The sequence below is a fragment of the Prionailurus viverrinus genome, chromosome X (assembly GCF_022837055.1).
Source record: "Prionailurus viverrinus isolate Anna chromosome X, UM_Priviv_1.0, whole genome shotgun sequence".
NCBI classification, from domain to species: domain Eukaryota; kingdom Metazoa; phylum Chordata; class Mammalia; order Carnivora; family Felidae; genus Prionailurus; species Prionailurus viverrinus.
This window is the reverse complement of record NC_062579.1, coordinates 40,208,926-40,236,249: the sequence shown is the minus strand read 5'-3', so window position 1 is coordinate 40,236,249 and position 27,324 is coordinate 40,208,926. Positions and strand designations below refer to the sequence as shown.

Genomic DNA, 27,324 nt, shown 5'->3' with positions numbered 1-27,324 from the left:
TCTGCCCCTCCCCCATTCGTGCTGTCTCTATCTCTCTCAAAATAAACAAACTTAAAAAAATAATTTATGGGGCACCTGGGTGGCTCAGTCAGTTGGGCATCCAACTTTGGTTCAGGTCATGATCTCATAGTTTGTGGGTTCGAGCCCTGCATCAGGCTCTGTGCTGATAGCTCAGAGCCTGGAACCTGCTTCGGATTCTGTGTCTCCCTCTCAATCTTCCCCCCCCCCTACTCATTCTCTCTCTCTGTCTCTCTCTTTCAAAAAATGAATAAACATTTTAAAAATTTCAAAAAAAACCCAGCACAAATCTAAAAAAAAAAGAATTTATCTGGCACAGGAACAGACACTCAGATCAATGGAACAGAATAGAGAACCCAGAAATGGACCCACAAATGTATGGCCAACTAATCTTTGACAAAGCAGGAAAGAATATCCAATGGAATAAAGACAGTCTCTTCAGCAAGAGGTGCTGGGAAAACTGGACAGTGACATGCAGAAGAATGAACCTGGACCACTTTCTTACACCATACCCAAAAATAAACTCAAAGTGGATGAAAGACCTTAATGTAAGACAGGAAGCCATCAAAATCCTAGAGGAGAAAGCAGGCAAAAACCTCTTTGATCTTGGCCGCAGCAACTTCTTACTCAACACATCTCCGGAGGCAAGGGAAACAAAAGCAAAAATGAACTACTGGGACCTCATCAAAAGGAAAAGCTTCTGCACAGCGAAGGAAACAATCAGCAAAACTAAAAGGCAACCGACAGAATAGGAGAAGATATTTGCAAATGACATATCAGATAAAGGGTTAGTATCCAAAATCTATAGAGAACTTATCAAACTCAACATCCAGAAAACAAAGAATCCAGTGAAGAAATGTACAAAAGACATGAATAGACACTTCTCCAAAGAAGACATCCAGATGGCCAACCAACACATGAAAAAATGCTCAACATCACTCATCATCAGGGAAATACAAATCGAAACCACAATGAGATACCACCTTACACCTGTCAGAATGGCTAACATTAACAATCCAGGCAATAACAGATGTTGGTGAGGATGCAGAGAAAGAGGATCTCTTTTGCATTGTTTGTGGCAATGCAAGCTGGTGCAGCCACTCTGGAAAACAGTATGGAGGCTCCTCAAAAAACTAAAAATAGAACTACCCTACGACCCAGCAGTGGCACTACTAGGCATTTATCCATGGGATACAGGTGTGCTGTTTCGAAGGGACACATGCACCCCCATGTTAATAGCAGCACTATCAACAATAGCCAAAGTATGGAAAGAGTCCAAATGTCCATCGATGGATGAATGGATAAGGAAAATGTGTATATACATACATACATACATACATACACAATGGAGTATTACTCAGCAATCAAAAAGAATGAAATCTTGCCATTTGCAACTACCTGGATGGAACTGGAGGGTATTATGGTAAGTGAAATTAGTCAGAGAAAGACAAAAATCATATGACTTCACTCATATGAGGACTTTAAGAGACAAAACAGATGAACATAAGGGACGGGAAACAAAAATAATATAAAAACAGGGAGGGGGACAAAACATAAGAGACTCATAAATATGGAGAACAAACAGAGGGTTATGGGAGGGGTTGTGGGAGGGGGGATGGGCTAAATGGGTAATGGGAATTAAGGAATCTACTCCTGAAATCATTGTTGCACTATATGCTAATTTTGGATGTAAATTTTTAAAAATAAAAAAATAAAAAGAATTTATCGAATTTTTCCCACTCATTCCCTCATTCATTCATTCAACAAATATTTATCGAGTGCCTGTAGTGTACCAGGTGTGTCTGGGTAGAAGCTGGGGATACAGTGGGGAACAAACTCCCTATGGCACTTACATTCTAACTGGGGGACTATAAACAAATAAGAAAACATCAGATGATGATGAGTACACAAGAGGGGAAAAAAAGAGCATGAAGCAATTAAGAATGACTGGGAAGTCAGAGAAGGCCTCTATAACAGACATTTAAACTGAATAACGAGAAAGAGCAAGTTACGTAAAAGTCTGAGGGACACACATCTGAGAGAGATGAAACAGCTAGTGCCAAGATCCTGAGGCAGGAATAAACCATGTGGTGAATCAAAAAAAGATGATAGTGTGCTAAGAGCAAGTAACAGAAGGGGTAAGTACTGAGAAATGAGGTGTATTAGTTTCCTAGTGTTGCCATAGCAAAGTGGTACCACAAACCAGGGGGCATAAACAACAGGAGTGCACTGTCTCAGTTCTGGAGGCCAGAAGTTCGAAATCAAGGTGTCAAGATCAAGGTGTCAGTAGGGCTGGCTCCTTCTCAGGCCACGAGGGAGAATCTGTTCATGCCTCCCTCCTAGCTACTGGTGCTTTTCTGGCAATCTATGACATGCCTTCAAGAAGCATCATCCTGACCTCTGCCTTCACCTTCACATGGTATTCTCCCTGTATGTGTGCTTGTTTCCATTTTTTTTTCTTATTTTTTTTTTACTTAAAGGATTTTTTTAAGTTTATTTATTTATTTTGAGAAAGAGAGAGCAGGACAGAGGCAGAGAGAGAGGGAGAAAGAGCATCCCAAGCAGGCTCTGAGCTGTCAGCACAGGGCCTGATGCAGGGTTCGAACCCACAAACCACGAGATCATGACCTGAGGTGAAGTCAGATGCTTAACTACCTAAGCCACCCAGGTGCCCCCAAAGTTTTCCTTTGTATAAGGACACTGGTCATATTGGAGTAGGGCCCACCCTACTCCAGTATGACTTCATAGTAATTTAACTAATTACATCTGCAACAACCCTATTCCCAAATCAGATTACATTCTGAGGTTCTGGGGTTAGGACTTCAACATATAAATTTTAGGTAGAAACAATTCAACGCATAACATGAGGTTAGAGAGGCAGGCCAGATGAAGAGTACAGAAGGCCTGAGAGGCCAGGGTAAGGGGGTTGGATTTGTCCTCAATGTAACGGGAAGTCACCAAAGGCTTTCAAACCAGGCAAGTGGCATGATAAAATTTATGTTTTAAAAGGATCGTTCTTGCTGCTATGTTAGATTATGAGAGAATACAGCCTCCGGTGCCTGCATGAGTCATATGGCCCTCCTGCTAGGGATGGGAATTCTCATAACAACCACTTACTGGACTTGAGGCTTTAGTTTTCATTATTTATCATTTGTTCACAGGAAAAACAAATTTAGCTTCCAATTGAGATGAACACATTTGTATAACTACAAATAAAAATATTGTGTTCTTTTCCTGGATGTGTACAATTAAAAAAATTATAAAAGCTTGGTAAAAACCTCAAATAATACCAACAGAGGTAAATTAGCAAATACAGGCTCTGAGACACTGTTCCTCCAGCCCTATCCATTCCCGTGCCTCACTCTTCTACACATCCACATTTTATTTTTTAATGTTTATTTATTTTTGAGAGAGAGAGTATGAGTGGGGGAGGGGCAGAGAGAGAGAGAGAGAGAGAGAGAGAAAGAGAGAGGGAGGGAGGGAGACACAGAATCTGAAACAGGTTCCAGGCTCTGAGGTGTCAGCACAGAGCCCAACACGGGGCTTGAACTCAGGAACTGCAAGACCATGACCTAGGCCGAAGTTGGACGCTCAACCAACTGAGCCACCCAGGCACCCCTACACATCCACATTTTAAAAGAAACCTTTGGAGATCCCCTTCCTAGAATTGTCTCTGATAATCTCTACACAGTTTCTACACAGATTCTTACCACAGTAAATTTTTAACACTAGGCCAACTGCCCAACCAGATGGGCTCCTATTACCTCCTTCCCATAAACTGATCCGGAAATGGTCAGGATGAACAGCACTAAGCCACAAGATTAGTCGTAGAAAGCTCATTGGACTTGAGATCAAAAGCAATGAGAGACAGTTTCTGTTACGGCACTTCCTGCCTCTGAGATACTGAACAAATCACAACCAAGTCTTGGTCTTAGTTTCCTCATATTTTGCCTGTCTCATGGGGTTGTTGTGAAGTTCAAGGGTATTTGTGTAATAAATCATTTCTAGCATATGGCTGCTAGTGTAGACAACCTTCCTCTCCACTCTCCACATACACACAGCCATGCTGTTGGTATTTATCCACATACAGTGGAGTTTTTGTTTTGTGACTGGAACTAGAAACAGGAGTTATGCTGGAGGACAGGCAAAGAGGAAAGAGGTAAAATTGGCTTTGTCAGGCTGGGTGGTACCTAGGGTGAGGAATAGTTCTCCAGGTAACTTTGCCAGCTTCAGATGTGGCCAAGTGGGCATTAGAGCCAGAAAGAATGAAGTGGGTGCATCCTTCTTGAGAACCATAGCTGACAGATTGGTTTGAGTGTACCTGGGATGTCCTGATTTGGTGTTATACTCCAGTCTCAGAGGCAGAAATGATCAGGAAATATTTTGGTGGGAGAGGAGATGCCAAAATTCTGCTAATATTCAGGAGAGGCTGCCAAGCCCATAGATACTGGACTTGGAAAAAAAAATTCTGTCACTGGAATAGACTACTGGTTTCTGCCATTCTAAATTGTGATTTAGATTGTCATCTAGGGAATGGGCCTGTGTTTTCCTTTCATTGAATCCTTAATACCTCATGGTGCCCAATAAACATTGGTTATGAATTGACTATTCTCCCATCAATGTACTAACCAGGCCCAACCCTGCTTAGCTTCCAAGATCAGATGGGATGGGGTGTGTTAAGGGTGGTATAGCCATAGATAAATTGACTATTCTCATACATTATCCTTTAGCCCTCACGAGTAAGTGAATAGTGATGATGTTTGTATAGCCAACTTGTAAAGCCAAGTTTTCTTTTTTTTAGAGATTTTTTTAATGTTTATTTTTGAGAGAGAGGGTTGGGGGAGGAGGGAGGGACAGAAAGAGAGGGAGACAGAGGATCCGAAGCAGGCTCCAGGCTCCGAGCTGTCAGCACAGAGCCTGACGCAGAGCTTGAACTTGCAAACTTTGAGATCATGACCTGAGCCGAAGTTGGAGGCTTAACCGACTGAGCCACCCAGGCACCCTATAAAGCTCAGTTTTCATTCCCAGTTTCAATTCATCTCACCAATCCAATAAGGCAGTTTTTATCGTCATTCCATTACAGATGTGATTCCTGAGGTTAAGAGAGGTCAAACCATGAGCCAAATGAGTAGCAGAGCCTGAAATAAACATGCCCTCCATCACTTGCAAAGGGTTGTATGAGATGGTGATCATTAGGTAGTAACTTCTAAAATAACTGCTGTGGGTAGGTAAATGTGGTGACCCTGGAAGGTGGTGTAATTTTGGAAAGAGACACATCTTCAAGCAAGAAACAGGAACTAAAGAAGGCAAGCTTTACACAAACAGCCATCCCATTAGTGCTGTGTTGTTGGAGGTCCTGATCTGGGCTGGGCCCTGTACCTACTACTTGGGACAAAAGAATTCACAGGTAGGATAATGAGTTCTCCCAGGTGGTGCTAAGATGGCTCCCACCATGTAGGAGGCTGATAAGGCTCAGGGTTGGGAGGTGAAGCCTGTAATATTCCCGTATGGTTTTCCAAGTACAAGTCCAAGATTTAGCACCAAACCTCTGGGAATCTGTATTTTAATACCTATTTCAGATCATTCTGATGCATAGTCAGGATATGCCCAATGAGCTTGTTGCACATCACATTTTATTTTCCCTGAGCTTTTAGATTAAAAATTTTACCTCCATCTCAGCTGTGCTATAGAGGCACACTTAGGCCAGGATATTTAAAGAGAAGTGATCTCCCATGCACCCCTAGGCCAGTGAAATAACCAGAAAATTTGCCTAAACGATGAGGAGAATCTTATGGAGCTCACAGCCATATTGTGAGATCCAGAAGCCCATTTTCTTCTTTTTTTTTTTTCATTTAAAATATTTATTTTTGAGACAGAGAGAGAGAGAAAGAGAGAGAGAGAGTATCAGCAGGGGAGGGGCAGAGAGAGAGGGAGACACAGAATCTGAAGCAGGCTCCAGGCTCTGAGCTGTGAGCACAAGGCTCAACGTGGGGATTGAATGGACGAATCGAGAGATCATGACCTGAGCTAAAGTCAGACACTCAACTGACTGCACCACCCAGGTGCCCCCAGAAGTCCATTTTCAAGAGGAGATTCTTCCTTCAGAGTCAATCTTAGAGATCCCGAGTTTTGTTTGATTGAGAGAGGCAGCAGTTCCCTTACAATAAGCCTTGAGTCTAGGTCCTCTGGTTGCAAATCCTATACTTTTCCCTTTCTTTCTTTTCTTTCTCTTTCTTTTCTTTCTTTTTCTTTCTTTCTTTCTTTCTTTCTTTCTCTTTCTTTCTTTCTTTCTTTTTCTTTCTTTCTTTCTTTCTCTATTATCTATCTATCTACCATCTTCCATTTTATCTTCCGCCTCCTGAATCAAGACACTCGCAGTGGGTAATGTATAGACAGGGAACTTTTTCCTAGGCTTAAGGAGGCCTAAGGGGAGTCAAAAGCCAAAAATATCTTCTGCCACCCTGAATGTTGCTCTCTGCCCAGAGACCTGCTATTCTTTTTTGAGAACAAGACTTTATCACTTGTGGTTGTTCGAACACCTCTCTTACCTCACATCCCAGTAGCAGTTGAAATTGCTTATTATGGAGGAGGGAAGAGAGGCTAGGAGATGGGCCTTGGGAGCTCAAGGGAAGGGCAGGGCCTGAGATCCTAGAGAAGGAGCTTGGGAGTTCTGGAACTAGAGTCCAAAGGCCAAGAGCTGGAGATAATAATAGTTACCTACTTCTACCACACTTCTTCCTTTGCATGGTATTATGAACTGAATATTTGTGTCCCTCCAAAATTCATATATTAAAAACCTAATTCCCACTGTGATGGTATTTGGACATGGGGAGGTGATGAGGTCAGGAGGGTGAAGCCCTCATGGATGGGATTAGTGCCCTTATAAAAGGGACTCCAGAGACTTCTCTAGCTCTTTCTGCCATGTGAGGATATAATGAGCTGTTACTAGTGTCTGACCCAGGAGAGGGGGTCTCACCAAGACCGACCATGGTGGCATCCTGATCTTGGACTTCTAGCCTCCAGAACAATGGGAAATAAATTCCTGTTGTTTGTAAGCCACCCACTCTATGATAATTTGTCATAGCGGCCCAAACTAAGATATGTACAATAGCTCCAATTGACACTTGTTTTCCTAGGTAACTATTAACACTACCATGTCAAAAGTATCCTAATCATACACTATCTAGCCATCCTAATGAGGGAAGGACTGGAGTCCTTCTTTTCTCATTTTTTTCAGGACACTGCTCTGAAAAAGAAATGACAGCATTCAGATAAGCTCCTTAAAAGTAAGGAATGCCATGATTGATTTAATAATGAGAAAAGCATAAGCTTTATCACACACAGTAAAGAGAGAATGTCTGATAAATACCTTATGATTGAATTTTGTATTCCCACTATCTAACTGTAAGTATGAATTAATGCTTCTTGCCTCACCTACCCTCAGACACAGTTCTCTTTTGACCAAACCATAGCTACATTGGTATTTTAATGATTGCACTGACATCTGGTGGTCATTTCCAGGTGTTTCTCTGCACAGCTCCTGTACCAGATGATGTATTGATCTGTACCTCAAACTCCACCAGAGCCACTTTTATCTGAGCCCTACAGTGACCAGACATGGCACTCTAATTCACAGTAAGTTGTTGATTGCTGGGAACATCTAGATGTATTGTTTTTTGTTTTTGTTTTTTTACCCGAGGTATTGAGATTAGAGGCAAGAATAGTGATAGTGTGGAAGGGGTCTAGGAAAATGATAAATAACATCAGAAACTCAAATTTCTTTGTGGAATTTCAGGCTTACAAGGGAGTTATCTTTATATAGAGGTATCCTTCCTGAAATGATACCAAGTAGGCCAAAGGCATTAAAGTTCTTAGTAGCAACAAGTCAACACCAGTGCGGGTGTGACCAAATATCAACGCGACAAACCTTAAAAACTGGGACATGTGGTAAGCTGCCTTATTAGCGATCTGGCTAACAGAAACAGGCAGGGGATGGGGGCGCAATCAGATGCAGGAAAAGAGAGAAAGTAGGAAAGCCATACTTCAAAGTATAGCTTTCCTTTGTTTTCTGTGTTCCACAAAAGCGTGAAAAGGAAATGTTTGCGTATTCAACCACCTCCCCACAAAGCCTCCCTCCTTGGTCACCTCAGAGGGTTTCCCACAGAAAACAATTTAATCTCCACATACCATAAAGAGGGTACTGCCAACCTTACTTTTCATTGGAGGAACATTCCAATCACCCATCCTGCTTCTTCTAAGGAGTGACTGTAGGCAAGAGGCCTGTAAAAGCCCACCATCTTACATCACTAAAAGCTCAAAAAGACAGAAAAAGAATACAGCTCCCTGTTAATTCTCATGTCATCAGGAAAGTATCACCAACATATGAGACAGGAACATTTAAGTAGCCATAACAAATGAGGTATCTGGGATCTCTCAGAAAATGCCAAGCTGCCCCTCATTTGTCTCCTTATGGTAAAAAGTCCTACTAAATCTATAAATGTAAAAACAATTAAGTTATCTAATGAATCACTCAAAAAGTCTTTAAAATTTGTATTTATTTTTGAATGAGAGAGAGCGTGAGTGGGGGAGGGGCAGAGAGAAAGAAGGAGACACAGAATCCGAAGCAGGCTCCAGGCTCTGAGCTGTTAGCACAGAGCCCGATGCGGGGCTCGAATTCATGGGACATGAGATCACGACCTGAGTTGAAGTCGGACGCTTAACCAACTGAGCCACCCAGGCGCTCCTTATGAATCATTTTAAGAAGTGAGCCTGCTCATAGGAGTTTGCAGGTACCTTTTATACTATCCTTCCCCGATTCCCTCCACCCTGCTCCCTGCTTCTGTGATCAGAAATCAATAGCTATAAAACTTGGAATCTTCAAAAACACACCAAACACCAGGTTGGATAAGGCTGTGCTTTATTACATGCATAATTACAAATCTGTGCTAAGTGAAAATGTATAAAGCAATGGCGACCCGGGTTTATACCACACAGAGAAAGGGCTGGACAATCCCATTAACCCTTCTGCCAATGTCCATTCCATTGCCTTTAACATGATTGTTTCCATTTCTTATGATTTGCATAGCACTTACTTGTCAAAGTACTTTCCATTCATTGTCTCAGTTTATCCTCACAACAACCCTGTGAGGTAGGTAGGGCAATTAACACTATCCCCATTTTGCAGATGGGAACACTGAGGCACAGAGCGGTTAAGATCTCGAGGCTAGTTAGTAGAAGCATAAGGAATAGAAACCAGGTCTCCTAACTCCCCAGCCTATGTCTTCCTTTTTAGACTATGTTGCTATGCATGACTAGGGAGCAAAATGAAGTGAGCAGTAAGCTATAGCTTTGGTACCGGCTGTGCCTATGAACGGGGACCAACATCTCCATAAGCTAGAATAAAGCTAAGAAAGCATAACTTAAGGGTTGGCAACACTCCAATAAATAATTGCTCTGAACAGCTCAGCACCAAGCTTCCTAGGGAAACTTGGGCTATATTAGCTTTGGTTGATGCTAGTTTCTGTATTTGCCTAGCTACTGCCGATATCTACACATTAGCTTCAGTTGAACTTTTACCAACACTTAGGAACTGAAATGTGGACAGGTTTTCTTTGGCTACTGCAGTTGGAGCCGGCCCTACAAATGAGCGTATTACAGAGAATTCATATGTGGCCCATGGGCAGGAACCCAGCTTTTCTTACCTTCCTGGCCTCATCAGCTCACCCAATGGGTAATATTTTTCCCAGAGCCAGGAATGAATGAACAGAGGTAAGAGCAGGAGGCTGGCCTTGGTAAAATAGAGAAGAGTCACCATGATGACATCAACGTCACCCTTAGGTGACATGACCAGGGTGCTGTCGGTCAGGTCCAACTCCTTTCTGGCCTGTACCTGGTTAGCAGCATAGCTTCAAAAGACAGTTTAAAAAAACAAAATATTAAACATCATTGTTTTAAATCTAGAATGCAATTAATTCTTAATCATTACATAGTCCTAAAGGACCAAATATATAATAAAAATGTAAATACTTATTGAAAAGCTGAGTACTTAAAAGGCAGGGCAATGAGAGAGAAAGGAGGGAGGAAAAAGGATGAAGTGAAATGGAGAATGGAAAATGAGCACTCTTGAAAGGACCATGTATTTTGAGGTACACTCAATATGATAATGAGACTGAACATTCCCACCCTGATAAAACCATCTCAGGCTACTCCCTCATCCCCATTTTGCCAGATGGCATTTCACTCACTAAATCCTAGGCTGCCGTTGACTTTCAATAGGTTTGGATGAGTAGACGATAATGTTTAGCTCTGACTACTTCATATGTCTGCCTTGAGATGCTAAAGCCCTCAACACTCTCAACAAATACTACTGGCTTTGGCCTCTACAGTGGCACAAAGCCCTGTTTGGCCCACCAACTCAGAAGCATCTTCCATTCTCTATTCTCAGAGAGATGCTGTCCTTTCCCCAAGGTTCACATTCAAAACAGCACACTTGCAAACTGAGAAAAATGTGAATTTGTGGATGACAGGAGAAAAAGGGGGGTGGGGAGAAGAGAGAGAAGGAGAGGCAAAGATCATTTTTTAAAAACCACCATATGCTGTTTCTCCTTTTAAAAGGCCAAACTCTGGGCATGCAGTGAGTGCAGGCAAAGGCTGAAGACCCTTTGGCTGGAACTGAGAGGTAGGAATTTATGACTGTGGGATTAGGCAGGGTGACTTGATAGGTCCCATCCAAGAAATGTGAATTCTGTACATCATATACTTTCTTTCCTGGGAAATTCGGCAAAATCGGACTGCACTGTGGAAAAAAACAATTTTGTTTCTTACATCACTTTAAAACTTTGCCCAGATCCAGATGTTTAGAAGTGAGACTGCAGCCAGCAAAGATTTGTGGAGTAACGTGAAGTTGCTAAACACTTGCTGTTCCAAGAACTTCTCTCCTTGGAGCACACAACTGAAATTGAGGCAGAGCAAAACTGAATGGTCGCCACAGGTCCATTACATTAATTTCACTGCAAACTGACACAACTCCCTGAGCTCTGATCTGAGAAACCCTCACGTTTTTCTTTTTCATACATACATTTCAATAAGTACATTCTAGGGAGGCTAAAATAGAGATTTAAAAAAATATTTTGCTATCAAAATTCAAGAAAATCTACCTAAAGCTTATCATTTAGGCAATGGCAGTAGACGTTGCCCTCCTTTGTGAGCAGATGCCATGGGTCAGCCTTCTCCATAAAAGCCGACTGCCTCCAGCTAAATGTTGCTTTGAGCCTGTCCCCGACATGGAAAACACAGTCTTTGAAAGACCACTTGACTTTTTCTCTACCTGAGGCACATGATCGAGCAGTTTATAAATGCTAGGATGTATGGCTTGGGGCACAGGATGGCCTTCCTCCAACCATCTTGTAAGAACGCATATATTTTCTTACTGGGGCTTTTCCACTGCCACATCCTTCAATTCTCTCCCCAAAGGGAATTCAGGCAAACCCAGAGGTGGTTTAAAAAAAAATCAAGGTTTTAGGACACTTAAGTTCAGACCACATATTTAGACATCAATTTTTTTCAGGACTAAATATCCTACTTCCCATCTACTTTCTAAATTTCTAATTTTTCTCAGGGTTTTCTCAAGCTCAATATTCTGTGTACCACCATGAAAAATGTTCTCCTGCTTTCTCTGAACTGATGGGTGGCAACATGGCCAGTCATCAGTAAGTACTTTGGCAATGTAAAACACACTGGCCATTTCAAATTCTCAATATTGTCTTCGCTATCTTCATTAAAAACTCAACTTCAAAAGCTGCACCCCTTGTGATTAAAAAAACAAAAACAAAGATACCATGGGGTAGTAAGTTCACCTTCCTGTTCATCACATCACAACACAAACCAAGATTGAGACCCAATGGAGACAGGTGATTCAAATACTTAAAACCTATAATGTAATATGCCATGATTTCTGTGCATGACATACTCTACTGCATGATGAGTTTTTAAAAATAGATTTGCTCCCCCCACACCTGAACGAGTTCATAACATCATGGTTCAGAGTTACTTCACAGCCTTAGACCACACTAAATCCCCATTACTTTCTCTTTCTCATGTTCAAATGAAATTGGAGACTTGCTAGAGAAATTTACACTATGCTCGGCTTTTCCTGAAAAGGGGTTCAGTTTCAGCCTCTGGTGCCAAAACAACTGAACTGCTTTGCTGTTCATTCAGCGAATTGATCGTTTGTTCTGCCTACTGGCAAAATCCAAAGTGTCATCAGTGTCAGATTATCCACCAGAGGCTATCAGTTCTTTGGACTATACCACCTCCACTCGACAGTTGGCCTGAACCAGAAGGAAGCTGGGGCCAGAAAAGAGGAGAGTGTCTGAACAAACATCCAAATAGAAACGACCTTGAAAGTGGCCATTAGTTTGCATTTTCAGTCCCTTGCTTCTTTCCCTCCAACGGTATAACCTGTTTTGGCTTCTTTAATTATTTACATTGAAGACCTGACTATACAAAATATACCAGTTAGACTATTAATGAACCTGTAGACTCCCACTCTTTTAATGGCTGGATGTCTACGGCATATTTTCCCTCGGAAAATCCTAACTCTCTTGAAGCACTTATTGGCATTCTTTTATAGCTCCTTCCCTTGTGTCGGGCAATTTTCTTTTCTTAATGCCAAAACAGACTAGTTTCAACTCAAATTAATTTGCCAATCACAGATTATCTAGCCTTTTGCCATTGAGGTATGTGGCCATTTGAGGCGACTGACAGACCTCCCTGTATCAGCTTTGTTTGTTGGTTAAGTATGTCCAACTGCTGAATTGGCAATAGCAGAAAGAACATGTTCCTTTGCCTTAAGACAAGAAACTCTAGAGTGTTAAGGTGCTGAGCTAGCAGTCTAGCAGAGAACTGTAGCCACAATTAGCCAACCTTTGAGCCAAACCATAGGATTGGACATATAATGAATACCATACACTATAGCTACTTCTAGCATATGTGTTACAAGGATTCCTGAGAAGCTGAGGTTAATGGATGAGATTTATCAGGAGTGAGGTATCAAAAGGCTATTATTCTCTGGAGGGCCAATCGGTGCTTAGCATCTAGAAAGTATACCTTGGCACAGTGTTATCTGATTTCTCGAAATATTCTCTGAAGTAGCACCTTAACACTGGCTCATCTGTCTAAAATCAAAAACAGAGTCTAGAAGAAACACAAAGGCAAACTTAGACACCCTCCATATCGCTGCTGCCCTATGAAATGAGACCAAACTTTTCATTGTCATCAAATACCAGAAATACTAACACTTCCTGTTTTGCAAACTTTAGCTGGACGGCTAATAAGAAAAGATAGGCAGTGAACCAGAAATACACAGATAAGAATGACTTCTACGCAATACACAGGGGTGGTCTGGCACATAGCCTCATCTCAATCGAGGAAATCAGTGGCATGGAAGGGACAAAAGATGTAAAGTGACTGAGTCATGACTATAATAGAATATAACCTAGGGAGTTTTTTCTCTTTCATTAAAATGTTAGAGTGATATACTTTAAAAAAAGAAACTCTGGTGACTGCCTTGATATTTGAAAGATAAAAATCAATAAAAGCCTTGGCTGTCCAGTTCTGGGCAATAAAAGAATTTCAGATGTTGGAAAGATAAGAACTAGGGGAAGAAAGAAAAGAAAAGAAAAGAAAAGAAAAGAGAAAAGAAAAGGAAGAAAGGAAGAAGGAAAGAAAGGAAGAAGGAAGGAAGGAAGGAAGGAAGGAAGGAAGGAAGGAAGGAAAGAAAGAGAAAAAGAAAGAAAGAAAGAAAGAAAGAAAGAAAGAAAGAAAGAAAGAAAAGGAAGAAAAAGAAATTCTAGATTCAGGGCTCAGCAACTTTTAAAATGAGGAACCCTGAGGTGTTGGGGGAAGGGGAAGGGGGCGGGGGAGGATATCCCTAGTGACTGATGGTTCTAGGCTGGAATGGTGGTGCAAGGGGTGGGGGTGGGGGGTAACAGACTTGTCAAACAGGAAAGGCTGAATTTGCAGCCCTGGCAGTTAAGTCTTGCTGCTGTGGGCATCTGCACAGGAAGGGAGGGAGGCACAGTGGCAGCAACTGGGCTACAGAGCAAAGCTAATGGCTGTGTGTTCCCTCTGGTCCATGTGCCCTAAGATTGCTGAGCCCTGGTTTACAATTTAACTAGCCCTGGAAGTTATTTTTTGAAATCGGAATGATTAACCAGGCATGGCACTCAATCCCAAAGACAGGACTCAGGACTGAGGAGAGGGAGGGGAAAAGAATGGAGGAAAACAAGGGGTACCAGCTGCACATGGGGACAACAACAGAAAATGAAACCAGTATCGGAATGATGGTGGTAGCTCTGTGATTCCACCGGGCGTCCCTACAGTGTGATGTTTTTCTACTGCAGTAAAGGTGGTAGAAAATTGAGACAGGCACCTTTTCAATTGGATACAAGCACTTTGGTGTCACCAGGCCTTGTCCACACCCCTGGGTCTTAGGATGGTTCTGTATTTTATTTAGAATTCTAAGGAACCCCAAGGGAGTCACAGCTGCCTATCCTATTCCAATGCCTCAAATGGATTTGAAAGTACCCCAAGCCTTAATTCATGCTCACAGGGACAACAACTGGCCTGTTATATGTACTTAACACTGGAAGGAGGCATGAGTGCCCAGTTATTTTAGTACTGGTGGTCTTTATGAAGGAATGCATGAGAATGCAGATACAGCTCAGGATCTTCCCTGGTTTATCAGTATGCAGTCCAGATTTGGTTCCCTTTACTATTCTTACATATTCCAGAAGCCTAAAGCACCATCACTCATGGAGGTGGCATCTGGGTAAGAGAATTAGTTGGGACCTCACAAAAAAACATGAAATTCCTAGTCATTGACTTGGCTTAGAACTTTACTAATCATTCATTTCAAGGAAGCTGGAGAAATCATTCTTTGTTACTAACGAATTCATGGCAAAGTCCTTGTCTACTGGACTAACAAATACCATCTGGAAAATCACCCTTTTGGCAGACAAGGAGAAAGTTCCATAACTTATCTTTGTGCACTTCAAAAGAGTACCAGGAACAAGCAAGCTATAAAAGTCAACCTCTCTAAATTTGTTTAGAGGAGGTTAACCAAAGCAGCATTGTCTTATAATCAGATATTAACATACACATACACACACACAAACTAATAATGCTAAATATTGTAACAGGAACAAGAAAACATTTGAACTGAATTTTCACAGTCTGGAAAACAGCATTACTATTTTCCTTCTGGCTTTCTTTTCTGTGTTCGGAAAAGCAAAGCCCCTTAGTTTACACTTCATCTTCCACCAATGACAGAGTCCAAAAAAGTGACTTGGTCATGAGCTTTCTGCAGGCTATAGGTCAGGACGGTTGGAATTTTTCTTGCATAGTTTTCAGTGATTGCATATTGGCTAACAATTATGTTTTAAATTAAAAAAAAAATTTTAAAGAATTAAACCCTAGCAATCTTGTTTATTCTCTCATGAACTCTTCCTAATGCGATATCACAGAAGCCTAACTGTATTTTCTCCTAAAGAGAAGATTAAATTCCAGAGATTATGTAGTGCAACTGGTTAACTTATAGGAAAGAGACAACACACTAATATAACTTCACCATCCAAATATGGGAAATGTGTTTTGGGTACCCAGTTAATAAAATACATCCATGGTCTGCAATGTCCTTCCTGTTTTATATCCAGCACAACCCTGTGATTCTAGTTGAAGAGAATGGAGTCAGGATCTTGGTTCGCCATCTGTGCTATATGCTTTAGCACATCCTTTTTGGTAATGATTCCAAGCAATCGCCTAAAAGAAAACAAGGCAACAAAACAAAAACAAATCGGTAGTTAACATTCTCAATGGTGATGCTTTTCCTCCTCAGGCCTTTTCAACTTTGTCTTCAAACACTAACTGCACCTTACAGTGTTATGTGTGCCCAGCAAATGGGACGGCACATGGGTCCCTAAACAGGCTGCAGGCATTTCTACTTCACGTCTCACATCTTGCTATTTCCTCTGCTTTAAATATTCCCTACGTATCAGAACCTTATCTCCTGCCACTCAGTTCAAATGGTGCTCTTCCAGAACACCCTCTCTGATCCTACAGGCCAGCAATGACCGTGACCCCCTTGCAGCAACGGCATGATCTACACACTTGTCTTGTTTGCTGTTGTGGAATGCATGCTCCTGTGTTCTTAGGTTCCCTATGACACTGTGCACTCCTTGAGGGCAGAGAAGGGCCTTATTCACTTTTGTGTCTCCATGGAGTCTAGTGGAATACCTTCTTGCATGAAGTAGGGGATTCAGTAAATGTTGAATGAATCAGTTAGGGAAAGTCCCCTTGCTGATTTCAATCCTGCAAGACATCTGTTATAACATTTAGAAATTTTAGAGAGTGAAATTCTCATATAATTGCTGGATTGGCATACCATGTTTAGAAAAAAATCCACCCTTCTCCTCAACCTCCCTTCTTTTCCAATAAAAATAGCAGGGCTTCCTTTACTGCATAAGAAATATCCCTGAAAGAAAGAGCCTTGGCCTTGGGAGTCAGAACACTTGTGTTTAAAGCCTCTCCCTACTATATATTGATTGTGGGCTCTTGTGTAAATCTTTAAACCTCACTGAAACTTGGCTTTATCATCCTCCAATGATAACAACACAGGTATCATAAGGACCAAATACTATACGAATAATACCTAATATCATTATAATTTTGGTGCTGTCTCTTCACAAGAACACAGCCGTTTCCTTTGTGGGGGAGGGGCCGTGTTATTTATAATGTGCAGCCAGCAGTTCACATTTCCCAATCACACTTTCTTCCCCAAACTCCTTTTCCATTAATCATGATGATAAAAGAAACACATCTGTCTTCATCTCAGAGCTTCAAAAGGCCCTATACATGCTACTAATGTTCAGATGAATTGGGTTCTTCTTTATCTCTCTACACTCTTTCCTCCCACGATCCAATTTGCCTTCACCAAAGAGCTCTCACCCATTGTGCGTAACCAGGCACTGCCGCAGTCCCAGCTTGCGGAAGATATCCACTACAATCTCCATGGGTGTAAGGTCAGTCACAGTGAAGGGGCTGAGATCCAGGATGTTCCGAAGCTTTAGGGTGGGTGGTGTGTATGGTGGCATCGGAGGAGAATGCTCAGTGAAATAAATGATGGAAGTGCTCACAACTCCATCCTGTTTTTTGCGAGCATTTTCTATTTGAGAAGTAGAAAAAAAAAGTTGAAAATAGAAGTGCCAGTTCTATCATTCTGGCCCCTCATTGGTCCTGTCCTCCCTGTGTCGTCCCCCATTTTGCACATATTTATTTTATTTCCATAGTGGATTCCATCATCCCCTTTCTGAAATCCTTACCGATTGAAATGATGAGATCTCTTCGGAGAACGAAACCCACAAGTCTTTGGGATTCCCGGGACACCACCACTGGGAAGCCACTATAAGTGGTTTCACTGATGATAGTCTCTACATCTTCCACGGTCATGCTGTCCTGAGTAAGGACAGTCAATAAAGGATCATTTCTACGGGGTTTCATCACATCCATTGCCAGAGTCTTATGAGCAAACTCTTCTTTGGCTTCAAGAAAGGGGTAACCATTGAGACGAATGTGGGCATCATAGATGCCCTCCCGCCCCAGAGCATCTGCCACCCACTTGCTTGTCATGGCTGCAGCCATCAGAGGCACAATGTACTCCAAGCCACCAGTTAGTTCAAACATTATGACAACGAGAGAAACAGTCATCCGAGTCACCCCACCTACAAGGAAACAGATACAGGCTACTAAAAACAGAAGTCCAGATTCATTACAATTAAGGGCCTGTGACAGGAGCCCATCCAGGCAAAGCCCATGTACCAGAAGCATTGCTAAAAGGAGGTCTCACCTATAACTGCACAGACCCCAGCGGCTGGGTTAAAGTAAGTCTATAATGGATGTGAGTCAGATTTCTCAAAATAATATCTATAAAAGCACCAGATGCCATCTGGATTGTTCTTCTTTTGTTTCTTATTTGTGTGCTGCTTTCTCCCCCCTAATTAGAAAAGTAATTGCAAAAGATATCCACAATTGGTAGAACACTGCTAGGACTATAGGTTCTCTGGAATGTACAGGCCATTGTGGGAAATTCAAACATTGTTATTAAGTATATAAAAGAAAGTCATTATCCATAAGCTCACTGCCTAGAAATAACCAGAGTGAAAATTTGGAACAACTTTTTCAAGTTTTTCGCTATGCAAAAATATGTATTTGTAGGTAGGTGAGCTCATATTATATGTTTAATTCCCCACCATGTTCCCCTCCCCCCACTTTATGTCAGGAACATTTCATATATTATTACAAATTCATTTAACATTGGATTTAAAGATGTTAAATATTAGCATCACATTGAATGGCTATATAGTATAACATTATATGGATTCACCATAATTTATTTAACCAGTCCCTTACTGTACATATTTAAATTGATTCCAATTTCTTGCTATCATAAATAATACTGTGATGAACATTCTTGGGCAGATATCCTTATCCGAGTTTCTGATAATTTCCTTAGTAGGATGAAATTTGAGAGTAAAATTACTCTCAAAAGGGAGGAATATAGCTATAGGATAAAGAATGCTTTCTTAAAACACTTGAAAAATGGCAAACCCAACAGGAAATGGATGCTCATTAAAAAAAAAAAAACCTTCAGGGGCACCTGGGTGGCTCAGTAGGTTGAACATCTGACTTTTGATTTCCACTCAGGTCATGATCTCATGACCTCTGGAGCCCTGTGTCAGGTTCTGTGCTGAGCGTGGAGCCTGTTTAAGACTGACTCTCTCTCTCTCTCTCTCTCTCTCTCTCTCTCTCTCTCTCTCCTTCTGCCCCTCCTCTGCTCATGTATGCTTGCTTGCACTCTCAAACTCTGCAGTCGACTGTGTTTAATATCACACATCTTTATTCTGTCACCTGTGTGGCAACTTCTTTGAAATCAATGCAAACACTACCCACCTAAGCAGGCTGCAGCCCCAACCATCGCATAAAGTCCAGGGGTGATACAATCTGCTCCTTGACTACACCAGCTATTAAAGATGGCCCAGTCATGGTGGTAATAAGCCAGCTGCTCCATTCCTACTCCTAAAAGTCGGCCTGCTATAGCACCAACAGCCATGCTGGGGATAAACAGGCCAGATGGGATCTGCAAAGAGAAAGCAACAGATGGTTAGTGAGAAATGATGCACTTGCCTGGCATGTGGTAAGGGCTAGAGGACTGACCCTCTACGAAGCAAACAGGCCAATGACAATTTAACTATGCACTATGCTAGCAAGTGGCCATAAATATTTGTGTAATGCTACAGGGGCTAGAGGTTCTCTGGGACGCGCAGGCAAGTACGACTGCAAAGAAGCTTACCCTGATTCGGGGTCCATCAGGCAAGAGCCTGAACTCTCCAGACCAACACAGAACTGGAGGCAGAAATTAAGCCTTTCCCAAAGAAAAAGGAAAATAGATGGAGTTTCTCATATATGCAGACATTTTCCCCCAATGCTGAATTCTTACAAACAACAATTACCCTCTATTGACTATCTTCCATGCTCTATGCTGGATACTCCACTAACAAGATTTCCTCAGTTCTTTATAACCACCCCAGGAATAGGCGTTATTATTCCCAAATCGCACAGAACTTAAGATTCAGAGAGGTTAAGTAACTCACCCAAGCTCAAGATACAGTAAATACTGGTGCTGGGGTTTAAATGCAATGCTTAAAACCACTCTCATATATTGAATCTTAACCCATTGCTCACATGAAAAGGATGGTACATGAGGTTTCATTTTATTTTGTAACAGTATAAAGACGAAATGATTACATTTTAAAAATGAGGTAGTAACTATGGATTGCATGACTATCCAAAAAACAAAACAAAACAAAACAAAACAAAACAAAACCAACAATGACAAAAAAACCCTCTCATCTGTCTCCTGCTCTATTTCTTGACTCCTAGGATACTACAGTGAAATCTCAATTTACTGTGTTAGGGGAAGGAAGTTATGACAAGGGCAAAATCATTGAAATAGATTATTTTTAAATAACTTGTGTTCAATTTTGGGATGCATTTGAATCTGGGTGGGTTTGATGGTCTGACCGTTCACTTTAAAAGAAGGAAGCCGTGAGGAAAAAACAAACAAACAAACAAACAACAAACAAACAAACAAACAAACAAAAAAACAACTCAAGAAGCACAGCAAGACTTTCCAGGGTGTTAGGAAGATGCATGACAATTCAGAGGTTTCTAGCACTGCCTAAACTGAGCGCTTGTCTCTCATTGTCTGGTTTGAATAGAGGGGAATAACTCAGTAGTTGGGTGCTAAAGGAAAGACAAATAATCTAGGAAGGAGGAGGAAAATACCTTAACAAATGTTCCTTTCTGGTTTCTTCTGAAATACAGAAATGATAACAGGTACTGAAAATAAAAGATGCTGGCCTGATGTCTGCTGTTGAGAGTTTCAATATTAACTTGGGATCACCTGTGAAGTTCTCAATACACGGACACTGATAATGACTGTAAAGAATACATTTAGCTATAGATCAGGTTGAACTTGATGAGATTGCTCTTTTAGTGGTCAAAATGGTTGAGTACTGGCTACTTCATTTGGTGCAACTTAATATTTTGCTTTATTGGCAAACTCTAAAGCCACCCTATAAGGACCAAAAACATGTTGGGCAGATATTGTTTTAATACAAAATGCACGTGAATAAATACCTCACCATCCTTTCTGAAGGCAAAATATGTGCTCCACGGAAAAGGAGAAAACATTTCTACTTACATCTCATCATTGAGGTGTGCATTTGGCCTAAAACTAGGCTTAGATAATTTTCGATAGAAGTTCAATTCTCTAGGAAGTTAGGAGGACATGTGGGGGCAAAAAGGGCTTTTGAGGGTGGGGAATAATGTTGTGTGGGGTTGGAAGTGCCACAGGAGCTTTGAAGATTTTATATCTTGGCTTTACCCCTCAAACCCATAGCCACACATATATCCACTGAACATCAAAAGAATCTCCTCACCTTCATGCCAAAGGTGAATATAGTGATGACAATTTTCAGTATGAGTGTCAAGGCCAGCTGCCACATGGCACTGTAGACTCCCACACCAGCCGGTCTGTCGGGCAGTTCACCCCCCTTGCTTGTGTTGAAACGGTTCTCATAGTCACAAAGCTTGGAGGAATCCAGAAGGCCACAGTCATTAAACAGCTCAGAAATGAGCTCACTTGTGCTCATGCGGGTGTATTCATTGGGGAAAGCCAGGATAGCAGTGATGGCTGTCACAACAAGTACCTCTATGACAGGATACTTGCCCAACTGAGTGGTCTTACGCTTCCGACACCAGGCGATGTTGGTGCGGATAAACAAAGCACCCCACAGACCACCAAATATACCCAGCAGAATGAACGGCACAAGCTCAAAGAGATGCCATGGGGTGTGAAACTCCACATAAAACAGAACCAGTCGGCTGTTTCCAAATGGATTGATGGAACGTAGAGTAAATGCTGCCACCAAGGCAGCAAAGAATGAACGCCACAACGTTTTGAGGGGGAAATAGTAGCTGACCTGTAAGAAAGAATGTGGGAAAGCAAACTTAGAGCAGTATGCAGACACAGTTCCAGGTGAAAAGCTGGTGCTGCAGGAATGAGAGCTCAGGACAAAAAAACTGCCCAGAGATCTCTGGTCACGTGGTAAAACACGGAGTTGAGCAGAGAGCTTTGGGACTGCACCATACATACTGGCCAGAATTCCTGACCCAAAAGCAACATGCATGTTCTACAGACAGTTAAAAGTAGTTACCTCTTCTAGGCTGAATAACACTCCACCGATCGGTGCCCCAAAGGCTACGGATACACCAGCTGCTGCTGCAGCCGACAAGACCTACAATCCAAAACTCAAAATTAGTGACAGAAATAATGCCACCTTTCTTTTGTCAATCACATGTTTAAAAGGAACGTTAGTGGTTGACATTTCTTTTAAAACTTTACATGCTCTGTAACCAGTTTATCAAAGACAAAATTCAATTTATATTTATTTGAGAGCAAACACTGCATGTTAAATTTTGAACACAGTTCAAATGCTTGAACAGGCAAAAGGTCTTTCCTCTGTAATTAATTCAGGCATGTACTTTATTCCACATCATGCCCCCCAGCCCCAATACTCTCCATTCACTAATGAAATTGAGTTTGTAGACCTAGGAACCATCTAAATGAAGAATTTTCAGTGATGCATTTATACAGCACTCTCTGTTAAGGAATGCCTTTTAAATGAGAGTTTAGAGAAGGCTGTGATGATACAAAACTGAAATAACAATTGGCTCACATCTATTCAGGAGCTGCAAATATTCATACAATGGGTATTTTGGGTTTCCTGTACTATGTGCCCTACTCCATACATAGTGACCTGTGGAAAAAGAAATAGGGAGGCAACTAGAAGCAACTAGAAGCAAGGAGATAGATTTTGAAGGGAAGAGAAGACCTAAGGGTGTTTCAGTGTGGCAATGAAAAGGGCTACGTGGAAGAGGAAGAGGAAGGGGGAGAAGCTATCAGGGGGAAATAAAAAGGGACAAGGAGACAGAGAAAGAGAGCAAGTATTATACTTAGCCCTACCTTTGTAGGCAGGCATATGCATGTGCATGTAAAATATGCATGAAAAACACACCGAATTAATGGGAAGAAAAGGTCCTTTCATTAGATTCTGGTTGCTGTGGAGTGAGAAGTGATTTGTACTCGTAAGGAAAATTTTTAAAAGAAAGTTTAGGGGTGCTTGGGTGGCTCCATCAGTTAAGCGTGTGACTCTTGATTTTGGCTCAGGTCATGATTTCACGGATCTTGAGATCAAGCCCCACATCAGGCTCTGTGTGCTGACTGTGTGGGGCCTGCTTGGGATCCTCTCTCTCTCTCCCTCTCTCTGCCCCTCCCCCACTCATGCATGCGTGCTCTCTCTCAAAATAAATAAACATTAAAAAATAAAGATGATTAAAAATTAAGAGTTTTTGAAGAATAAAATGGTTCTTGGCAAAATAAATAGGCAGGTTTCTCTGGGCAGGATGGTGCAGGGCAGGAAAATGAAGGGGAGGAAGGAGTGAGATCTCCAGGGCTAACTTGGGAGGACTTCGAAATCCATAGCTATATATTGGCTTTCATTGAAAGCATTTCAGTGACTGTTTGGGATGAATTATGAGAAAAAGTAAAGAATCGTGGTGGCTAGTTTGCTTTAATTTTTTTTTGTTGACCGAGTGGAGTCTGTCCATGCCCTTCCTTCTCAAATCCCTATTCTACCCTCAAGCATCTGCCCACTTTGACAAGGCCCCAGGACACAAAAGGGTGGCTGCCGATGGTGAGAACAACAGGAAGAAATAACTGGAAAGTCTAAAATAAACAATAGGAAGTGAGCTCAAGATGCAAATATTTCTGAGTCTAGTTAGAGGAATAAATGACATCTGTACAGAGAAATAGCCCAAACTCCCTCTCATAAGGAACTACTCCCCTTCTATAAGGAACTACTTGAACAGAAATGCCAATTTTATGGAATGAAAGTAACTGGCAATCTGTAGTTTCAAAGTCACCCCTGCCCAGTCAAAACCAGCAGCAATCAACACTACTCTTGCCAGTTAAAATGTTTTTTTTCCATCTCTTTAGCTTCTGTTGTGCATTATTACCATCCAACAACCTCAGCAATTGAATACTGCCTTTATGCCCTTCTACCATTTGACAGGTAGCTAAACAAGTTACTCAGATCTCCCTCTCCCTCTCTCTCTCCTGCTCACCTTCTTCTCCTGCCAAGAACTTTCCCCCTTGAACTATCAAAATGTATTCCATAATTGAAGTTTCAACATCTTTGAGCTTCCTTCTGGGCCTTATCGTTTATTTTGTTTTGTTTGGTTTTCAGAATAAATCACTAGGTTCCCATTTTGTGAAAAATCCTTTCTAATGAGATGACCTTGGCCATGACCCATTTCATATGTGATTTCTTTGTAATTCAAGGAAAATAGAGCAAGAACCATTATTTTCTTAAATTCTTCATTATATCAGGATTAAAGTAACCAATGACTTGGAACATTTTTAAAAACTGCTCTTCCTCTTCAAAATGATATACGTTAGCAACTGCATAAACATGAGAACCACTACAGAGATGTTGTGGCAGGACTACTCTGGTGGGATTGAGGCAGAAGGCAGAGAGAGTTCCAATACATAGAGAAACTCATTCAGTGTGGCAGTAGGTAGAAATAAAAGATGAAAAAGCTGGCATCTGAAACACAGGCTGAGTTCATATTCGTTCACAGGAATAAACGACTGCTTCTAAAAATCTACTACTATTTTTGTAACTTATTTTGTAATAGAAACAACACATACTTGTATAGTTATATATAGTAAAAGTTATTATAGTTAAAGTCCTTCACTACCACCTCACTTCCCCACTCACTGCAGGTAGACATTTTTAATAGTTTGTAGTAAAACCACTTTCCAGACATTTTCTTTCTAGGTGCACATTTACATAATTAAAAAAAACATTAATTGAATTATTATTTGTATGCATTGTTCCAAAACTGGCTTTTGAAAATGAATGATATTTTATAGCCATCATTCCATGTCAATGTACATAAGGCTCTCTTTTTTTAACGATTGCATAATATGCTACAGCATGGACAGAATACTGTTTATTCAAATCAGTCCCATTGGTGGACATTGCGATGGTTTCATTTTCTCATGATATTGACAAATGCTGCACATGAACTATTCCCAAATGCATACCTTTGTGCACACACACACACGCTAGGATGTCTGTAGGTTAAATTCCTAGAGGTAGAGCTGCTGGGTCAAAGGGTGTCTGTGTTGACATTGGGAGAATCCCCAAATTCTCATCCCTAAGACTGTCCCATTTATGCTCTCACCAACAAATAAAATACTTGGGCCACCTGTTCTTACCTCTCTGCGTTTGGCCTCATTCTTCCTGTATTTGTTGAAGCAGTGGCACAGGATGTTCCCACAGCAGCAAGCCACGTGCACTAGGGGGCCCTCTTTGCCCAGGCTCAAGCCTGATGACACGGCCAGCACCAACGTGATGGTTTTGATAATCAGGGTCCACTTACCCAAATAGCCCCTAATAATAAAACCGCTCAAGATAGTTTTTATCTGCAGGCCAAAAACAGAGAGACTGAATATAGGCTAAGCAAGTAAGCAAGGCTGGGAAGCAATAATCCGGACCTCATTATAGAAACTGCACCTTTTGAACAAATGACCTATAAATGTTTGACCTACAGTGACCCCAATTTGGGAGGAAGCCTGGAAGCCCAGGAAAGCAAGAACTGTTCTTTAAGATTTCATGTTCCTTATATTTTGGGGGGCCATGTGTTAGCTGGGCAAGGGAGTACAAGCATGGGAGTCTGTGTATATGGAGTAGAGGGGCAGGGAGGGGGGTGTTTTCCTTACTTATATCCTTACAGGCTAGTATAGCCTTGATTCTCTGTGAAAGAAATTTATAACTATGACTTGGTCAGGAAACAGAGAGGGGTAAGGTCATCTGGGCAACCTCAAATCTCAGTGGTTTCAGTCACTGTCAAGCAATCTAAACCCAAAGTAGCTAGAAACAGGATTTCAACTACCCTCCTAGCCTGAATCATATTGTAGGAAATGTAGCAAAATAGCTTTGTTTCTTCAACTCTAACAAAGTTGACAATACCACTACTTTTTAAGGCCAGGATCTTGGGACCCTGGGAGCTTCTTGGGTAGGGAGTGGGGGTTGGTCTTCAAGGGGCCTAATTCACCAGGAACCCCCAGGGGGGCTAGGAATCAACTCCCTTTAGTTTCCAGGTAGCCCAGACTGAGAGAAGACTTGAGGAAAGACCTAGAGAGACTCTAGATTTCCTCAGTCTGATCCTGTTTTATATTCAAATTGTGGTATATGCTGGAATACATACTAAAGGCTTTTAACCAGGAAGGAATCGTTATTGTCACCATTTATAAACCACTTGAGAGACTTACCTCAGGAATTCCAGAGCCACAGGCATAAGGCGCAAATACCTTGACAAGAGACACGGCAAGGAAGGCAAATAGGAGAGCCCAGAGGACGTACATGAAATAATTGACTATGTAAGCAAAGGCTCCCTGGAACAAGGGAAAAGAAAGAAGCTTGTTTTAGTGAGGCACGCTGCCCTTCTGAGTAATCAGTTTTCAGGAAAGGAGATCAGAAAGAAAAAGACCAGTATTAAATCGCTCAAGATGTTCCTTCCAGAATTGTCAGAAAGGCAATACTGAAATAGTGTCAGCCCACTTGGTACTGAAAAAGAGAGGATTTGCTACACCCAAAGGAAACCAATACCAGCTTCTAAGGATGGACAAAAACGAAGAACAAACAAAAACCTGAAGCAAACTCCTGTTCCTTATGAACACTTCGATAGGTTTTGTAGTCAAATATATATGATTTTATGCCAATTTTATTAAGAGTCTTGAAAGCTCTTTTACTGGAATGGCTGAACTTTGGCTACACATTTGAGGTGAAGACCAGCTGGCTACCTACATTGGTGTCAAATTCTCATAGGAGGTTAGAGTGTTGAAAATTCCTGAGTGTTTTTTCTTTAAATACACAGTTCAGTTCTATAGAGAATCACCACATCTTTGCAAGAGTTTTACTATCACAGACTCAGCAACAAGAATATGCAAGTAGAAAGTTTCAGGCTCTGACCATAAAACAAAACCAGTGAGACACCAGCTGTCCCAAAGAATAAAACAGCAACAGCTATTTCTAAAATGGAGAGAATATACTTTTGAGACTATCCTCCTATGATAATAAAGATGGCCAGAAAATAAATATAATTTTGACCACGAATAAGGAGTCACCAACATAAAGGGCTTACAAACAGTTACATCTTACAAAGAAAGCTATTTTGAACATTAAGAGAGAATGCTTACTGATAAAAATATTAGAAGTTCAAACTCGCTCAAAGTATATGAAACACAAATCACTGGACTTCTGATTTAAACATAAAACGTAATTAAAATAATTCACTGACCTAGAGAAGGAGAGCCAAACTGCTCAGATTTTTTTTTCTGAGTTATAGCTTTGACACAACTTTTCCATTAGTTTAGTCCCTCAGAGGAATAGATAATTGCTCTCTCTTGGCCTTTCAAATGAAGCTAGGGAGGAAGAAGGCTCCAGAGGGGGGAAACAGAGAGAGAGAAGGAATGGAAAGGCAAGTAGCTGAAACTGACTAGAGGCAGAGACCTGGAGGCCAAGTTCTTGGCAGGAGAACTCAGAATCTAGAAGACTCTCT

General features: G+C 41.4%; 1 protein-coding gene across 4 annotated transcripts in view; it reads right to left on the bottom strand.

Annotated features, from left to right (window-relative positions):
* Nucleotides 1-441: 441 nt before the first annotated feature.
* The window catches only part of CLCN5 (chloride voltage-gated channel 5), a 184,397-nt gene continuing 157,514 nt past the window's right edge, over nt 442-27,324 (bottom strand). For 2 of the 4 annotated variants that reach the window (XM_047844093.1, XM_047844095.1), the window contains 8 exons: nt 26,036-26,158; nt 24,980-25,186; nt 21,852-21,932; nt 21,075-21,617; nt 19,024-19,210; nt 17,397-17,795; nt 17,023-17,239; nt 8,919-15,837 (listed from right to left, as the gene is read on the bottom strand). In XM_047844093.1, the coding sequence (XP_047700049.1) occupies nt 15,747-15,837; nt 17,023-17,239; nt 17,397-17,795; nt 19,024-19,210; nt 21,075-21,617; nt 21,852-21,932; nt 24,980-25,186; nt 26,036-26,158 (1,848 nt within the window). In that variant the 3' untranslated portion in view covers nt 8,919-15,746. Of the gene's footprint in view, nt 453-8,918; nt 15,838-17,022; nt 17,240-17,396; nt 17,796-19,023; nt 19,211-21,074; nt 21,618-21,851; nt 21,933-24,979; nt 25,187-26,035; nt 26,159-27,324 lie in introns of those variants that run through there. The other 2 variants (XR_007148968.1, XM_047844096.1) reach the window with 2 other exon arrangements.